The sequence below is a fragment of the Pongo pygmaeus genome, chromosome 14, assembly GCF_028885625.2.
Source record: "Pongo pygmaeus isolate AG05252 chromosome 14, NHGRI_mPonPyg2-v2.0_pri, whole genome shotgun sequence".
NCBI lineage: Eukaryota > Metazoa > Chordata > Mammalia > Primates > Hominidae > Pongo > Pongo pygmaeus.
In genome coordinates, this window is record NC_072387.2 from 51,606,934 (window position 1) to 51,625,513 (window position 18,580).

General features: G+C 35.7%; 1 protein-coding gene across 1 annotated transcript in view; it reads left to right on the forward strand.

Moving 5' to 3' along the window:
• Positions 1–18,580, forward strand: part of DNAJC15 (DnaJ heat shock protein family (Hsp40) member C15) — a 79,465-nt gene that overhangs the window by 39,151 nt on the left and 21,734 nt on the right. The window contains exons 3-5 of the mRNA XM_054447000.2: positions 3,018–3,091; positions 12,523–12,599; positions 17,360–17,430. Coding sequence (XP_054302975.2) covers positions 3,018–3,091; positions 12,523–12,599; positions 17,360–17,430 — 222 coding nt within the window. The remainder of the gene's footprint in view (positions 1–3,017; positions 3,092–12,522; positions 12,600–17,359; positions 17,431–18,580) is intronic.

Below are 18,580 nucleotides of genomic sequence, written 5' to 3' on the forward strand. Positions count from 1 at the left end.
GCAAAATCTAGATAAACTTTATAGGGAAGAAAATTAGTGATAGAAAAGCCAGGAAAACTAGCTCCAATAATAGTTTATTCCTGGCATTTTTTTCCGTTTGAGGTATAGTATACTATAAAAAGAAATTTTAATATTATGCAATGTAAGTGGCATGGAGTTCTTTTATTCTCCCATATTTATTTTTTCTTGCAGACAGGTTTATACATTTTAAGCTGTCAGTTCTTTCTCATGAGCATAGTTGTTCCGTGTTGTTTATTAATTTGTCTCTAAACATATTGGTATAATTACCTTGATAAACCCTGGGGAATTTTTTTCACTGCTAAAATTACCTTTTTTGAAAGAATAGTTCTTTTTTTTTTTTTTTTTTGGATGGGCAAGACTGTGCCCCTTCCAGAGGCTCTGGGGAGAACCCCTTTCCTTACCCTTCCTGGCCTACAGAGTTTGCCTTCATCCTTGGCTCATGGACCCTTCCTCCATTTTCAAAGCCAACAGCTTAGCATCTTCCAACCTCTGTCTGACTGTCACTCTCCTGCTTCCCTCTTAAAAAGATTTTGTGATTACACTGGGCCCACCTGGATAATCAAGGATCATCTCCCAATCTCAAGATCCTGAACCTAATCACATCTGCAAAGTCGGTTTTATTACATAAGGGTAACATATTCTCAGGTTCCAAGGATTGGGACATAGACATCTTTGAAGGCCATTATTCAGCATAGCACAATGCTAGTTTTTCTTTTTTTTGAGACAGAGTCTTACCCTGTCGCCCAGGCTGGAGTGCAGTGGGGCGATCTCTGCTCACTGCAAGCTCCGCCTCCCGGGTTCACGCTATTCTCCTGCCTCAGCCTCCCGAGTAGCTGGGACTACAGGCACCCGCCACCATGCCCGGCTAATGTTTTTTGTATTTTTAGTACAAAAATACAAAATTTATCCAGGATGGTTTCGATCTCCTGACCTCGTGATCCACCCGCCTCGGCCTCCTAAAGGGCTGGAATTACAGGCATGAGCCACCGTGCCCGTGCCCGGCCCATTCGAAAGAAAGTAAAGTAAATTTGCTGAGTCTGTCATTAACTTACAGCAGTTTTAAATTACATAGCTATATCCTAATTAAATGTTAATTTGAGAATATGTCCTTATTGATAAAGATTTATTTTTTTGTTCTAGCATTTGTGTTTGTAAGTTCTATCGGCTTGATCTTGTTAATTGGATCTTTTAGGCAGAGCTGCATTCCATTTTGGCTATATGGAGTTTAGTAAGATCTAATAGAAAAATGAGAAATAAGAGGGTCTTGTTTTGTATGGTATTTATTTTCTCACAATGATCATTTAAAACACTATTTTAATCTTTTGTCTTGGAAATGATGAAACACTTCAACAATCAGAACTTTAAAATCTAGATCAGTGGTTCAGATTCTCTTGATGTTTTTGTCATCAAGGTCTTAAGTCTCAGTTATATAACTTATACTTAATGAATTTCTGAGGTTTCATGAGAAGAATATCATGTCTCAAACAGAATTCTGACAAACTTGCCCCTAAACATAAAGGAATTTTAGTATTAATTAGAGTAGGCATAGTTATGAATTAAAATGTAAGGTTTTCATTTGAAATTAGATAAAGATGTATTTTTTCCAGGGTCGTCTTTGTAGAATGACCAGAATTGGTGTGTGTATTCTATATAGAACACACTATTCCCAAACTCGTATTACTGACTAGAATATTATATTAAATAACAGCAAGATCTCTTCTACAGTCAAATACAACCAAATAATAGAAATTAGGAGAAAGTATACTTAGATGTGTTAGAACTCGGTCTTCTAGTTAGAGTAAACCTCCAGATGTCACATCTTGAAGCATTTAACTGCTTTTTAACTGAGATTAGATGTCAGTCACTGTGGTTTTGAAGAATTTTGAGGTAATATAAAAGCTACATTTCATACTATAATAAAATCAAATGGAAGATGACATCTATGTGATAAGAGATACAGGCAAGTTAGGGAATCAGCCTCATTTAATTTCACTTTATTTAATGTTCTCCTTTATCTCAAGACCTTTTTATCTTCACATTTTCCCATTTCTGGCATCCTGTCTTTCACTGTAACATGTTTGCACAGAAATAACAGTATACATAGGCAGGTAAATTTTTCTAAAAGGTCTAGGTAGTTGAATTTTTGCAGTAGAACTCTTGATTTGCAAATAGGCTTATGGTTAGAAGTTGAATTAAAGCCTGTAGTGTCATATACTGGTTTTCTAGCAAGACTCTTGGAGAAAGAGATACTAGTAGAAGACACAATCTGATTGGGGTGCAAAAGATAAAGTAGCTAGATAATATTTTACTCTTATTTGATGCCCTCAAAATAATTTAGAACCTGTTTTACTATTGACTCTTAGTTGTTAAAACTCAGGGGAGTTTTGATTATTAGGATTCCTAACTAGGGAAAGAACTAAAAATAAGTTTTCAGAGAGAGTAGCCATCCTCAGTGAGAAAAACTGATAATTAACATCCTTGGTAAGTATTTCATATGTAATTGCTTTTTTACTTTAGAGATAATTCATTAAAACCATTTCTGTGTAGTATAGATCATAAATATAATTTGTTTTCTATATATTTCAAAGTGATTATCATAAAAAGCAATACAATTAATCATTTTAGTATTATAAGTATCTTTTATACGTAATAGGACTTTACAGTTTGTTGTAGAAAGAATACTAGGATGTTATTTTTTGTGACCTATACCATAATATAATGTAAGATATTATACATAAACATTGAAAATTTCTAGTTTTGTGGTCATAAACTAGAACTTGATACATTTAATGGCTATGATAATGGTATTAACATGAAATTTTGCCCTCCAATAAATTAAAAATTTGAAAAAATTGACCATCTTTCTGGTAAGTTTTGAAATACTTATTGAAATAACATATATAAACTATCAATAAATACTGTTGCAAGCACTTTGAAGGTGTTGATTGATTTTGATTATAGAAAATACGTTTGCTTTTATTCCTTTTACTATTTAGGTCGCTACGCATTTCGGATCTGGAAACCTCTAGAACAAGTTATCACAGAAACTGCAAAGAAGATTTCAACTCCTGTAAGTTAAACGTGGCTTTAGTTAGAAGACTCATCTTGATTTTTGTTCGTATGACATATTTCAATTAACTTAGAAAATGTCTTGGATTTTCCAATGTTTGTAGAAGTTTGTTTCCTTCACTATATCATTGGTGAGTTTGTCTAATTTACTGGCTCAGTTTCTTTTAAGTTATTGGTCACATTATTTTTATATCTAACTTTATTCCTGGTTTTGACATCTAATTATTATAATCTGTTTAGTAGTATTACATCAACTTTGATGTAACTTATTTTACCCATTTAGTTACTGTTCATTTATTCAATAAACATTTAGTGAGTCCTCATCCCTGTGCCAGGAGCTTGGAATAGCTGATGAACAAAGAAGACATGGTTCTTGTCCTGATGAAACTTATCCAAGAGTTGATGCCATCTTGTAATTTGAAACTAGTCCCCTTATACCATCATGCCTGGCCATCTCAAACATAAAATTACGAGATTCCAACCATGAAATCCTGTAGAACTTATCATACATTTTCGTACCAGCATTATAGCTACTCTGGGGAGCTGAATATAAGTGAAAAAACGAATGACAGTATGTATCCGTAAAAGCAACAGTATGGATTGTAGTTTGCAACCACTGAAGACAATATAAAGAAAAGTCAGTGAGGCCCTGCAGCATAAACGTTGGCTTCAGGGAAACAAGCAGATCTGGGATAGATCAACTTGGTTCAGATTTGAGATTGTCAAATTGCTGCAAACCAAGTTGATCATCAGCTATTCTAAGTTCCTGGCACAGGGATGGGGACTCACTAAATGTTTATCAAATAAATGAACAGTAATTAAACAGGGAAAGTAAGTTATGTCAAAGTTGATATAATACTACTAAATGTAAAACTACTAAACTACCTACTTTATATGTTATTTCAATAAATATTTCAAAACTTACCAGAAAGACTGTCATTTTTTCCAAATTTATAATTTATTGGAGGACAGAATGTCATGTTAATACCATTATCACAGCTGTTAAATTTATCAAGTTCTAGTTCATGAACATAAAACCAGAAATTTTGAATGTTTATGTATAGTATCTTACATTTATATTATGGTATAGGTCACAAAAAATGAATTGCTTCTTTTAGCAAAGACATTACAGGCTTGTGAGGCTTAGTTAGCCATGAATAATGACAGCACCAAAGGATGACATACTGACAAATAATTAAACTTAGATTCAAAAAAACAGCAAGTGATTTTACAGTCCTATAAATGCATGTCTGTGATTAGAGGGAACATAGGTGTATTTTCTGTTTTCCTATTTATATTTTATTTGGCTAAAATATTGGTAGTTATTCAGTAAATATTCTTTGAGCACCTACTACATACTACATTACCATAGACAGTGGGATATAGTTACGGACCAAAGACATTGCCCTCTAGGAGCTTACGTGTTAGTGGAGAGACACAGTAAAAATAAATAAATAAATAAATGACGTAAGATATATAATACCTAGAAGTGTCGAGTGCTTTTGAGAAAACCAAATCAGGGTAAGAGGCTAGAGAGTAACAGCAATGAGGAATCTTTACCTTAGATAGGCCAGGTAAGGTTTCTCCAAGAAAATAAGGGAGCAGGCCATACGAGCCCCTGGTGTAAGAGCTTCCTAGGTGGTAGGATCACTGCAAAGGTCCTGAGGTGCAAATGAGTCTAGCAGCAAGAGTAACTCCAAAGGAGTGTATGAAGGGCATAGTGGTAGCTTGGGCCCAGATCCCTTAGGGCCTAATAGACAATGAAAAAAAACTTCAAATTTTACCTTAAGCATGAAAGAAAGCCCTTGGAAGGGTTTGAGCATGGAGGCAATGTGATTTGCATTTTAGGTTATCACTCTGCTTGCTACCTAGAGCCAGAGTAGAAGCTGTGAAACCAGTAAGCGGGTATTGAGATAGTCCAGGTGATGGATGATGATGGCTTGAAATAGAGTAGTAGCAATGGACACAGTAACATAGTTCTTTAAATGAATTATATTTATATCTTTCCATATGTTTATAAATAATAAATGGAGATAATTTCAGAAATCGTTTCTTTTTTGTTATGGTGATCTTCAGTATACTGTAAATAGAAAATTACCAAGTTGTGCAAAACTACATTATTTAACATTGTAAAGGAAGAGAGAGCAAGAAAATGAGAAAATCTTCAGTAGTTGGTAGAGGCTCACAGATAAGGCAGGGTAATTCAAGAGATTATAAGGGATATGCTCATGTAAACTCTTTCTTCAGTGGCTCATATGACCTGCTCCCTCATCTCAGAGGAGCCTTACTTTAATATAAAGAGTCTGAGCCTGGTACCTGCATTTCTTAAAGGGAAATGATGTGTACCCCCTTTTCCCTCCTTGTGGGGCTCAAGGTAAGAAACTTAGCTTTCAATAAATCTGGCTTCTTTTTCACAAAGTGCTACTATTAGAGTTTGCAGTAAAACATCTTAGAATATCTTTATCATTGTCATAATCATAGTTATATTTTTACCTCAGTAAAGATGCAAGTATATACAGTGTTTTGATTTTGTAAATATTATTAATTATTGAACCAAAGAGGGTTACTAAAAAGACAGGAACTGTAATTGTGTGTCACTAAATGTCTGTCATTCAAAGAAGATTGTCCAAGGCTCATGTTTCAATGGGGGTCTCTTTTCATTGTTTCTTGAAACTTTATTTGCTTTCTCTAAGCTTTAACATGTTGTTTTTCAGTCTTATCTCTTTTTCATACTTTTTTTTCATCTTGCTGAAATAGTGCCTTACATAAGTTTTTTATATGGAATGCATGGATGGTAAATGTATTTTCTGCTTTGTTAAACAGTTTGTTTCTTTTATTCTCACTGTTAATTATCAGCTGCTAGCTCCTTGAAATCTGGTGGAGCCAACATTAGAGAAGTATAGAAATCTCTGCTGAGACTAAGCCTCACTGCCCGAACTCCCGCATTCCTGCATACTCACAGCTAGATTTTTTGGTGGTCTTATTATTCTTATTCCATTGTGGACAACCTGTTGTTTTGGTTTTCTTTTGTTTGGGTTTTGGGGTTTTAGGTTTTGGTGGTGGTGGCTTTTTATTTTTTTAGCTCTGAAAGTTTGTAGGATTTTCTCTTTCTTACTGATGTTCTGGAATTTCACAAGAATTCTTAGTGAGCCCTAACTTATTTGAAAGTGGTCTTTAGTTCTGTAAGATTTTCTTACAGTTTTTTCTTTTATTATTTCTTCCTTTCATTGTCTCTCTTTTCTGCTTCTGGAACTCCTAACAGAAAGATGTTGGACCTAATAAAAAGATGTCTGTCCTCTACGTCTCTTAGCGTTTTATCTCTTATTTTCCATCTCCTTATCTTTCTTTGCTCTTCATTCTACAGTATTTTCACAGCTTATTTTCCAGATCACCAGGTTGGCCTTTAGCAATGTCCATTCTGTTTTTCAGTCTATCCACTGAATTCTTCATGTCGGTAATTTTTTTTTTTTTTCTTTTGAGACAGAGCCTAGGCTGTAGTGCGGTTATGCAGTCTCGGCTCACTGCAACTTCTGCCTCCCGAGTTCAAGTGATTTTCCTACCTCAGCTTCCTGAGTAGTTGGGATTACAGGCACTCGCCACTACGCCCAGCTAATTTTTGTATTTTTGGTGGAGATGGAGTTTCACCATGTTGGCCAGGCTGGTCTCGAGCTTCTGACCTCAAGTGATCCACCCACCTCAACCTCCCAAATTCCTGGGATTATAGGCGTGAGCCACTGCGCCCGGCCAACGTTAGTAATTTTCTAACTTCCAAGGATTCTTTCTTGTTTCTTTTTTCTGGCAACCCATTTTTTAATTAATGTGGTATCCTTTTGAATATTTCTAAAGCCATTAATTAGAATTTGGCCAAATTCTCTTCTGCTTCCTAATTTATCTCCTTTTCCTAAAGTCAATTGTTATGTGTTCATATTGGCTCTTTTTTTCCCCTCCATGATAATTGGGTTTGCTCAAATGTCCAGTGATCCTTGGTTGTTGATTCATATTTATGATGACTAAATTGACTAATAGAAGTAATGTTCTTGACTTTTCTTCAGCAGTTTGGTAGGGTTGCTTCAACAGCTTAATTGAATGACAGTGTTGACAGTGGGCTGTAAATAACATAGGTGGGTTTGTTAACAGGCATGTCTTTCAGAGCAAGGAGACTAGAGGCAGGATTGGTACCTAGAGAGTCCAGGAGAGGTTGAGCACCGTGTATATTTTACTCCTTGGCATAGCTTCTCACCTCCCTAGGCTTCTGGGTTCTGAAATGGGATCTGCTGGTATGCCTCTTTGTTTCTCTTAGTACCTACCACCCAAAATAAGATGCGTATCAGAAAAAGAGGCATATGGTTCTCTTTCTCAGCCTCAGGGCAAAAGTGACAGGTGCCTGGCCTCTTATGCTCTATATGAGTAGAGTAGGAATGAACTGTTTATATTGTTCTGGTTTAATAAGTTTTGCTGATTATTTTATTGTTGTTGACTCTGAATTTAGTGTTCTTGTTTTCCTGAAAAGGGTTTCTTTTTTTCTCTGTTTGAGGCTGCTGGGATTTTTCTGTACATGCAAATTTTACCTAGGATTTCTTTAAACTCTCTGGTTTGCTATTTATCCCATTTCTTGTTTTCTAGGCCTATTAAGGGTGTTTTAAAATTTACAGTGTCTTTTCTCATTTCAAAGGCACTTTGGAAAGCAAAAGATCTTTATGATTCAGTCTGCTCTTTTTAACAAGTGCCCTTTTGCTTGTTTTTTTTTTTTTTTAATTAATGTATTAATGTATATTATTGACTCAGCCAATGTCTAGTTACCCTTAAATTTTTTTTCTGGGGGAGAAAACCCATCCTTCATCTTTTTTTTTTTTGAGGCTTTTAATTTTCTATTTGTGAATCTGTCCTTTTATTTGAATATAATTTTTAAAATTGCATTTGTTTTATTTTATGATCAAGTGAAATTTATGGAAAAATATACTAATTAAAATCCTTTGTTAGCTTTAAATCAAATAGATTATTGTACATAATAAAGTTTATAGTTTATGATAAATGTATTCTTTTAAAACTATGGGATGATCCAGTTCTTCTCTAGTTGCCTGGAGGACTTTTGTGTTTCAAGCTATTGAGTGAATGAATTAGCTAATGAAGACTTTGGTTTAACTTAGCAAAGGAGACACAAAATAATCTAACATGGCACTACACCATTTAGTGCTAACTTTAGAAGGAAAATGGTTTTGATTTCTGTCGTTTATATATACAGTATTTTATGAATGGGATAGTACAAAATAATCATTTGTAAGGTCCAGGATGTGTTTCTGTTTTTAGAAAAAAAGGACCATTTACTCCATCTATTTGATGGTATACTTGTTCCTTAATCTAATTTTTTGGTTCTAAACATTTTCTTTGACCTACCACAGAGTTGTCAGAAAATGGTTCTGCAGTGGCTTATACCTGTAAGTCCTAATACAATGCAATATGGGTATATTATTTTCAAGCTTAAAAGGACCTTTCAGTTTTATTAGTGGGGAGGAGTACAGAGTTACAATTTTGTGCTTTCTCATGACATAGATATTAATTCAAACATAATAATAAATTAAAATACTGTGATAACAGTTTTGTTCTATTTAAAGTTATATAAGACCTAAATTTTCTAGAAGTTTAGGAAGCATGATTTTCTCTGAAAAAAATGTGTAAATACAGTTGACCCTTGAACAACCTGGGTTTGAACTGTACAGGTCCACTTAATCATGATTTTAAAAAATAAACTCAATGAGCCCTCCATGTCTGCAATGAAATGTAGATAAAAAATATAGTATTCATGGGATGCAAAACTCACCTACACTGAGGCCAACTTTTTGTATCTGTGGTTTCTGTAGGGCTGACTGTGGTGCCTGAGTATCTGCAGATTTTAGTATGAGTGGTCCTGGAACCAGTCACCCACAGATACTGAGGGTTGAATGTATTTTAGTAGTGTGTAACATAGCAATTTTTTGTTTTCTCTTTGTATACTTTTCTGCACACAGCCCCAAATGTTAGGTTTTTATTCTCAAAATGGTCTAGATCTTTTGGAAGGGTTGTGTTGATTATATGTATATACAGATTGACTTACTCGTAATAAAATCAGTGTTCATATGAACTTCCCGACACTAGATTTTCGGTAGCCTTTTCTGAAACTGTGTCTACCTGGGCAAAACTGAAAGTGAAAAAATTGCTCAGATACCAATACCTGCTTTTAAGATTAATGAGCTTGGTGACTATAGTGGGAATGACAGTTTATGAAACATGATAAATTTATCTTTTTTATTATGCTGGCTCCAAATTTTAGAGCTCCCTAAGGTAAATAAAGACTCATTGAAATATTTTTTTCCTGAATAAAGAATTATTCTATGCAGTAGTTCAGGCATGATTTAAAAACAAAAGTAAGAGCAAATATTTGGTGATACTTCTATTTTGTTATGACTAAATCAACTAATTACCTTTAATTTAGGGAGTAACATATGCATCTAGTAAAAATTTTGGTTTCCTGAAAGAAACCTTAAAAACCAGCCCCTATTCCTCTAAGTCCCTCGTTTTTTGAGACAGTCTGTCTCCATTGCCCAGGCTGGAGTGCAGTGGTGCACTCACAGCTCACTGCAACCTCCACCTCCCAGGTTCAAGTGATTCTCCTGCCTCAGCCTCCAGAGTAGCTGGGATTACAGGCGTGCGCCACCACACCCAGCTAATTTTTGTATCTTTAGTAGAGATGGGGTTTCACCGTGTTGGCCAGGCTGGTCTCTAACTGACCTGAGGTGATCCGCCCGCCTCAGCCTCCCAAAGTGCTGGAATTACAGGCGTGTAATTCCACGCCCCACAGTTCCCACAGTCGGCCCCCTTACTTCTTTCCATTTGTTTCTGTATCTGTATTTCTCTCTATATCTCTCTTTATATATGTGCATACTCTCTATGTATGTTTAGAAAGATATAAAATTTGTTCAGGTTAGTATGTGTACTTAACCCAATTTGATTATCCTTCCTCTCTTCAAATCTTGTGTCGGGGTGGGGGACTATTTGTTTTATTACTGGATTATAAATTACTTGAAACTTGGAGAGTATATTATATTCTCACAGTATTGATTCATTGATAGATTAGCATCTGTGTGATGAAGGACAGTCCTTGATCTCTCATTTGAAAAGTGCCTGGTACACAGCAGTTCCTGAAGTGTTTATTGAATGAATTAATTGCCAGGAATTATTTATTACCAAGTAGAAATTTATAACAAGCTGCTCAAACAGTATAGCTTATATAAATGGCCAGATCTGACTCCCTAGAACCCATTTTTTAAGCTCTAGTCATTTCCTTAGTTTCTTTTAGTATTCTTCTTTTTCTTTAATTGTATAAATGGCCTGTGCTCATTGTTGAAAATTTAGCAGTTAAAAAAAAAGAAAAAAAATTATTTGAGATTTTATTTCATGTACGCATACCTATTTTTCCCTCCTTTTGTAAGGAAATAATTTCATGCTTAGAAACGTTTATGCCTGTAATCATATATGTGTATGTTTCCTCCTAAAAGCTAAGTTTGTACATCCTGTTTCTCTGTTTAGAGCTACTGAAAATAGTGTCTTTACTCGCTGTCTCCATTCCTTTCTTCCCATTCTGTCTTAAATACACTCTAATCGTACGCTCACTTCACTTTCTGCAGCTCTTCTCAGTTTTTGACGTCCTCTTTGCTAAATCCAGAGGTCAGTTCGTGGCTCTCATTTTACTTTACCTATCAGAAACTTTGAAACCATTTTTCATTTCCTCACTCTTGACTTGTAATTACCTTCCTCCTTTACTGATTCCTCTCCATTTCTATACCACGAAGTGTTGCAGTCTTTAGGGAAGACTCCTTGGACTTCTAATTTTTAAACCGTCTCACTTCAGTCTCATGGCTTTAAATGCTGCCTGTACACTAATGACTCTCAAATGTAAAGTCTGATGTTAAGTCAGACATTCTCCCCTTGGATGTTTAAGACATTTCAAACTTAATATATCCGAAATCATTCTCCTCATGTCTGTTATTCACAACAAATAAACAGCTGCTCCTTTCCTAAGTCATTAAATGGCAATTTGGCAGTTTAGGCCAGAAACCTTGAAGTCATTTGCACAGCTTGGGTTCTCTGGAAAGCAGAGTGAGATAAAGATTAGCAAGCTATACCTTTATTAAAGAGTGCTCTTAGCATAAACAACTCCAGAAAGAAAGGGAAGAACAAGTTAGGCTTCAGTGCATTCCTACAAAAGCCTCAGCCCATCTCACAATAATCTCTAAGCAAGGATGGCTCATTGTAGTTATCCCAAGTTGGGGCAAGGGGTCATAGGATTAAATGACATTACCCAGGAAGTGAGTATATATAAGAAGTCCAAGGACTGAACCCTAGAGAAATACAATGTTTCTATCCCATGTCAACCAGTCAGTAGATACAGGCTGCCCTGCAAAGTGGGATGAGCTTGACTTCCTTTAGGCAAGGCAATTCCTAAAGTGTCTGAAAGCTGGGAGCTATCAGCCAGCCACAGCCCCAGTGTCTGGGGAGTAAGTCCTTCACTCCTGATGGGGGGATCTGGTGAGCACATAACAGTGTCCTCAACATCATTCTTAATTTTTCTTTTTCTCATATCCCAAATTCAATCCATCAAGCAAATGTTAGTTCTGTCTTAAATATACATCCAGAATCTAACTGCTTTTATCACCTCCTCTGCTACCACCTTAGTTCATACTATCATCATCTGTTGTCTGGATTATTGTTATGTTTTCTGAACTGGTCTGCTGCTTCTACTCTTGCACCTTTCTATTCTCTACATGGCAGTTAGATTAAATCAAGTTAGATTGTTATTCCAGTGCTCTGGCTTCTCCTCCCACTTAAAATTCTAAATTCCTTCCATTGTTTACAAGGCCCTGCACAATCTGGTTCCCATTATATCTCGAGTCCTCCTCTTCTCCTTGTTCACGCCTCTCCAGCAGCATTGAAACCTTTTAATCCAGCTTCCCAGCCTGTCTTGGCTTGCCTGTCTGCTAGTGTGACATACTCCCCTCTTCAATAGTCCCTCCCCATTCTCTGTTGGCTAGTGTGATAGGCTAAACGATATCTGCCATATCAACATTAAATGACTTCATCAAGGTTATCCAATGAGAAAAGTACTACAGAGCTTAGAAAAAGTTCAAGCATTTTGCTTCTACCAGTCTGTTTTGTTCTTTCTGTTGTATCTTGGTATAGAAAAATTAATCTGTTTTAAAGTGAAAAAAAGTTAGCATTTTTAAGGACTTCATATTGGTCAAAATTTCTTGAAAAGTTTCATTGTTTGGTGCTTCCCCCTGCCCCATAATTTTGAGTTGACTTCTAGTAAAATGCATTACTCTCACTGCAGCTACATGATGAGATTGAGGTCATGCCACCTCGGAACTAATGATTTCTTGCTCTTTCTTTCCTCTACAGAGCCTTTCATCCTACTATAAAGGAGGATTTGAAAAGAAAATGAGTAGGCGAGAAGCTGGTCTTATTTTAGGTGTAAGGTAGGTGTGCAGCATAAGTATTGTTTTGTTGTGTGGCCAAGCTTGTCTTTAAAAAAGAGAAAACGTTACAATAAGGTTATACTTACATTTAAAATTATGAGTAGGTGGCAGAGGAGAAAATACCAAATTTTTATATTTTAAAGCCTCAACTCTAAAAGTATCCCACTCCCCTAAAAAAACAAAACAAAACAAAAAAACAGGCAAAGTTGTGAAGAACCCTCTCATCTCTTCTTAGATGAGATCTCTCCTTATCAGACAATAGAAAATAGGAAATGATTTTAAGCATGAGAGTCAGATTAGGAAGTTTGCTATACTGCCAACTATTTCTTGCTTAATATCATTCAGAATGGCATTGTTATTTTTCCTGAACTTTTATTGGCCTCCCAAAATACCCTGTTGATTATCTTGAAATCTGAGTATGAAACACATTATAAAACCAAGTACAAAGGTTTTTGAGGATAATTCTTTAATATTATGCAGGGCACTTACGTTGTTAGGGCAGACAGGAGTTGACTATATTTTTACATTCTCTTAAGATATATATTTATAAATTTTTATCCCATAGAACTGAAAGCTGTATAAAATTCACTTGGAAAATTCAGTGATTAAGAGCGCAGACTCTGGTATCAAGTATATCTGCATACAAATGCCAGTTTAACACCTATTAAATGGGTGACCCCAGTTTCATCATCTGTAAAATAGAGATAATAGATTAGTTTTAACTGCATAAGGTTGCCGTGAAGATTAAATTATATAATATATGTGAACTTCTTTTTTTGGAAGTTTGTTTTTTCTTTTTTAAACTTTTAGGTTCAGGGTTACACGTGCAGGTTTATTATAAAGATAAACTCATGTCACAGGGGTTTGTTGCATAGATTATTTTGTCACCCAAGTACTAAGCCTAGTACCCAATAGTTATTTTTTCTGCTCCTCTCTTACCTCCTACCCTCCACCCTCAGGTAGGCCTCAGTGTCTGTTTTTCCCCTCTTACTATTTAGCTCCCACATGTAAGTGAGAACATGTGATATTTGGTTTTCTGTTTCTGCATTAGTTTGCTGAGGATAATGGCTTCCAGTTCATCCATGTTCCTGCAAAGCCTGTGATCTCATTATTTTTTGTGGCTGCATAGTATTCCATGGTGTATATGTACCACATTTTCTTTATCCTGTCTACCACTGATGGGCATTTAGGTTGATTCCATATCTTTGCTGTTGTAAATAGTGTCACAGTGAACATATGTCTGCAACACATGGTACTTACTAACTACTCAATAAATGTCAGCCAAGCAAAGCAGATTCTTGCCCTGATTCTGTCGCTTAGGCGCTGCCCTGTATGATCTTGGTCAAGCTTTTTTGTTTTGTTTTGTTTTCAGCTTTTCTATACTTTGGCTTCGTCATTTTTGAATTGAGAGTAATAATATTCTGCCTTGTTGGAATAATATAAGAATGATATGATAATACCTTTTTATATAATACCTACCAAATATCAGGTGCTGAAAAAAATTTCACTCCTGTTTCTTTCCATGTCTGTCACGAACGCAGAAGCTAGATATTTGCCCTAACACATTAAGTGGAAAGGTAAATAAAACTTATCTGCTTTCCTCTAGCCCTTTCTTTTCAGTCAGGCAATGTTGATTATGACAAGATAATTTTAAGATGTGAGTATATTCATTGAATCTCAGCTATGTAGACTATATAACAGGTAGGTGAAGGCAAAATGGAGCTGATCCTTTTGATAACCTATTTTAAAAATACTGTATGTGTTCTAGATGATACTATACATTCTGACATATTGCATATGAGAATTATTTATTGAAATGCATATTTGAGTCTTTGCCTTGTGTTTTTCCTTGCAAGAGAATAGTGTCCTGCAATATAACTCATGTCTATAACAAAAAGCCTGAATTATTTTACAAAGCTGCCCAGGAAAATTGTTTTTATACCTGGTATAGTAAGTCCTCACTTAATATCGCCCATGGGTTCTTGTAAACTGTGACTTTAAACAAAATGACTATAATGAAACCAATTTTTTTAAATCAATGTTATAAAGAAAGGATGTTGAAGGAAATGACATTATTTAGGGACCTGCCATACATCATTTTGCTTAAAATCACAGTTTTTAAGAACCTATCAACAATATTGTATATTATCTGAAATGATGCACATTCATGATTTTTTTTTTTTTTTTTTGAGACGGAGTCTTGCTCTGTTCGCCCAGGCTGGAGTGCAGTGGCGCAATCTTGGCTCACTGCAAGCTCCGCCTCCCGGGTTCATGCCATTTTCCTGCCTCAGCCTCCCAAGTAGCTGGGACCACAGGCACCTGCCACCACGCCTGGCTAATTTGTTGTAGTTTTAGTAGAGACAGGGATTCACCATGTTAGCCAGGATGGTCTCGATCTCCTTACCTTGTGATCCGCCCGCCTCGGCCTCCCAAAGTGCTGGGATTACAGGCGTGAGCTACTGCGCCCGGCCTGCAATCCTAATTTCTATTTTAAGATACAAATCATAGCTTCAGCCCTAAAGTTATTTAGAATTTACCTAACACGACATGCCAAATACATACAGAACAGCTAGAAAACGTAAGTAATAAAGGCAAGATGTGCCACAGAGCACCTGTGTAGCAAAAAAAAGGAGTTGATAAATGTAGATTAGCCACAGAACTTGAAATCATTGAGCTGTAATTTTTCAGTATAATATTTTTTTATTTCTTAATAGGCAATTAAACAGTATAGTGTTCATACCTCTGGTATGATGTTTAATAGTTACTTTCTCAAAATTCAGTAGTCTTTTAACCAGACAATGTTTAATTGTCTATCTGGGAGGTACCTGCAAGCCAAAATAAGTTTAGAATGCTGCCTCAAAGACATAGGTAAACAGCCAAGAAGAATACCCTTAAGTCCTTATAGGAAAATATTTAATTCATTTTACTCATGGAAGACTATTTTATGTGCTTACTCAGCACTTAATAGTGCATTTTAATGTGCTTGGTGGTGTGTCACTTACCCACAGATCAGAGGTAGCAAGTAACTAGCAAGGAACTGCTGAAGACTAGAACAATAGCAGAATCAAGGATTGACAACTGATAGCATAGGGGAGGCACTGTTCAAAATAGAACTTAAATGAATAACATTCTAGGTCCATTTAGTAGGAGGACAAGTAAACATCTGCAGACCTTGAGAGTTTAATTGGTAATAATGACAATGCTGCGAGCCATCCAAGAAATGTTAAGTTAGGTTAGTTACACTTTATTTTCAAAATGCAGGAGATATCTAATACAGTCTCATAAACATCCTTTACTTTCATGTGTGCTAGGTTATGTTAATCTTTTTACTTATATTATCTAATTTATCTTTAAAATAAACCTGGGGTAGGTTTTATTACGTGTATGCTACGTATGAGAAAATTGCAACCGAGTTTAAGCAAGACATACTTTCACAGCTAATAAGTAGTAGAATCAAGAATTTGAACGTGTTTCTGACTAACTGTAAAAGCACATGCTTTTAGCTATTACGTTGTGGTTCATCCATGCAAATTAAATTATTTTGAGCTTTACAATAATTATTATCCCCATTTGAAACTCAGAAAAGTTAAGTAGCTTAAACAAGATAGTATAGCTATTAAGTAGCAGTAGTAGGATTTTGTTGTTGTTAGTGTTAATTTTTTTTTCCTTGCCTAGAAAATGTACTAATAAGCAACATTTCCAATACTGGATACATTGGGTTTTACCCAAATAATTTTAGGATTATTTAATTATCTACTTTAATTTTTGTTTATAGCATAAGCTTTAACAGCCAAGCTTTTCCCATGGGTTTTTGTTTTTTTTTTCCCCACAAAGCTAAATAACTATGAGACATAAAGAGTTTTGAGATCCTCTGTAAAGGTAAAAGATAACTATAATGAAGCACTTGCTACATTCCAGGTACTGTTCTAACACTTTGTAGGCATTGACTCATTTAATCCTTACAGTTGCTCTAGCCCTGTTTTACAGTGACGAAACTGAAGCACCAAGAGGATAAAAATTTGATCAAGCTTACCCAATCTTAAGTGGCAATGCTGGGATTAAAATCCAGCAGTGGGTCAGGCGTGGAAGCTTACACCTGTAATCCTAGCACTTTGGGAGGCCGAGGTGGGCGGATCACGAGGTCAGGAGTTCGAGACTGGCCTGGACAACATGATGAAACCCTGTCTCTACTAAAATACAAAAATTAGCCGGGTGTGGTGGTGTGCGTCTGTAATCCCAGCTACTCAGGAGGCTGAGGCAGGAGAATCACTTGAACCTGGGAGGTGGAGGTTGCAGTGAGCTGAGATCATGCCACTGCACTCCAACCTGGGCAACAGAGCAAGACTCCTCCTTCTTGAGAGAAAAAAAAAAAAAGTCCAGCAGTATACCTCTGGAATCCAAATACTTGTCTGCTACACCGTATATGCCGCCTTCCCCCCAAATAACTTAGAAGCATAAGTTTTCAAACTTACAGTATTGTCTGCAGAAGCTGACTCCCCTAACCTATATCTTGTTTTGTTTTCTAAATTGATTGAGAATAAGAATTGGCATTACAAAGGACAGAAGAAAAACACATGTAACATTGAATCAATGATTTATTTTGATGGTTAGTGGAATTAAGTGGAAAGCTGTAATTTCGTATTTGTCCACAAGATGGTGAAATTCTCATTAGGTATAATTTCTTGAAACCCATATAAACCCTTAATTTATAATCTGCATTTGGCGCTATTTATTATAAGCACTTTAATTTCTTTTCACAGCCCATCTGCTGGCAAGGCTAAGATTAGAACAGCTCATAGGAGAGTCATGATTTTGAATCACCCAGATAAAGGTAGGTAGAATTCCTATTTTTCATAATATGTATATCAAAATATGCTGTGAATTCCTTTCAGATAAAGTCATTATAAATGATATATAGTTGAGATGGAAGTTTGTGCGCCACACGTATTGTGATTTTTTCCTCATAAATGAGCATTTAGATTGGAGTTCAGTGATTCACACAAGTAGTGGATTTATATTATCTGCTTTCAAGAACTTAGTTGCTGGTTTTTATATATGACTTCCTGAACCCATCTGATGCGCCTACCATTTTTATCAAGAAAAACCAAAAACACAAGTTATGGACTCTTTGGTTGTATAAACTGATTTGGGCATCACAAATTGTATTTATGTAACCTTCAATGTAAAAGCACAAGAGTTAGAGGATTTCCTCCAAATCTGTGAATGTAATATGTCATAGATGATTCTGAATTTCTTAATTTTATTCTGGAAGGCTCTGAGGCTGAGCCATTTGTTTTTAACTGGCCAGGTTTTTAATGTAAATTTATCTTACAGAAAGACAATTATTATAACTTTAACTACACTACAGCTGCTTGAGAGAGAAAGCCCATATGTTCATTGCTGTTTCTGCTTTAAAATAACAGATGGTAGAAAGTTACACTGTATTTCAGAAGTCAAAGGAGGGTGGGGGAGGAAAGTGAAGGGTTTCTTGGATTCTTATTTACAGACTTTCAGTTTCCTAATTATTTCAAAAAAATTAAAAACAAATTTTGGATTCCTCTCCATCCTAACCAGTACCAAAATAAGGCATTCTTTTTCAGCTTTCTCACTTAATTACTTACTATAAAAGTTTTTTTCGCTAAGCATCATCTCTGTTGGTTTTTGCACTTACTATTCTTTAGTGTGAATAAACATGAGAATAAACTTTGAAAAGAGGTTTTGCTAAAAATTTCTGAACAGTTTCAACAGTTACTGAAAGATTCACTCAGCTCATTTACTTTGCATTGTGGGCTATCTTATGAGCCAGTAGTGTTTAAAGAATTACGATTTATTTTGAGATGGTGTATTTATTCGAGGTGGGATTGTTGACTATAGTGGGCTTACTAATATCCTTTAGTCTGGCCCTGTGTGGGGTAGCTGGGTGTGAAAGAATGGACTTCAGAGCAAGGGATCAGCATTTTTCTTTGGCTTCTACCTTCTAG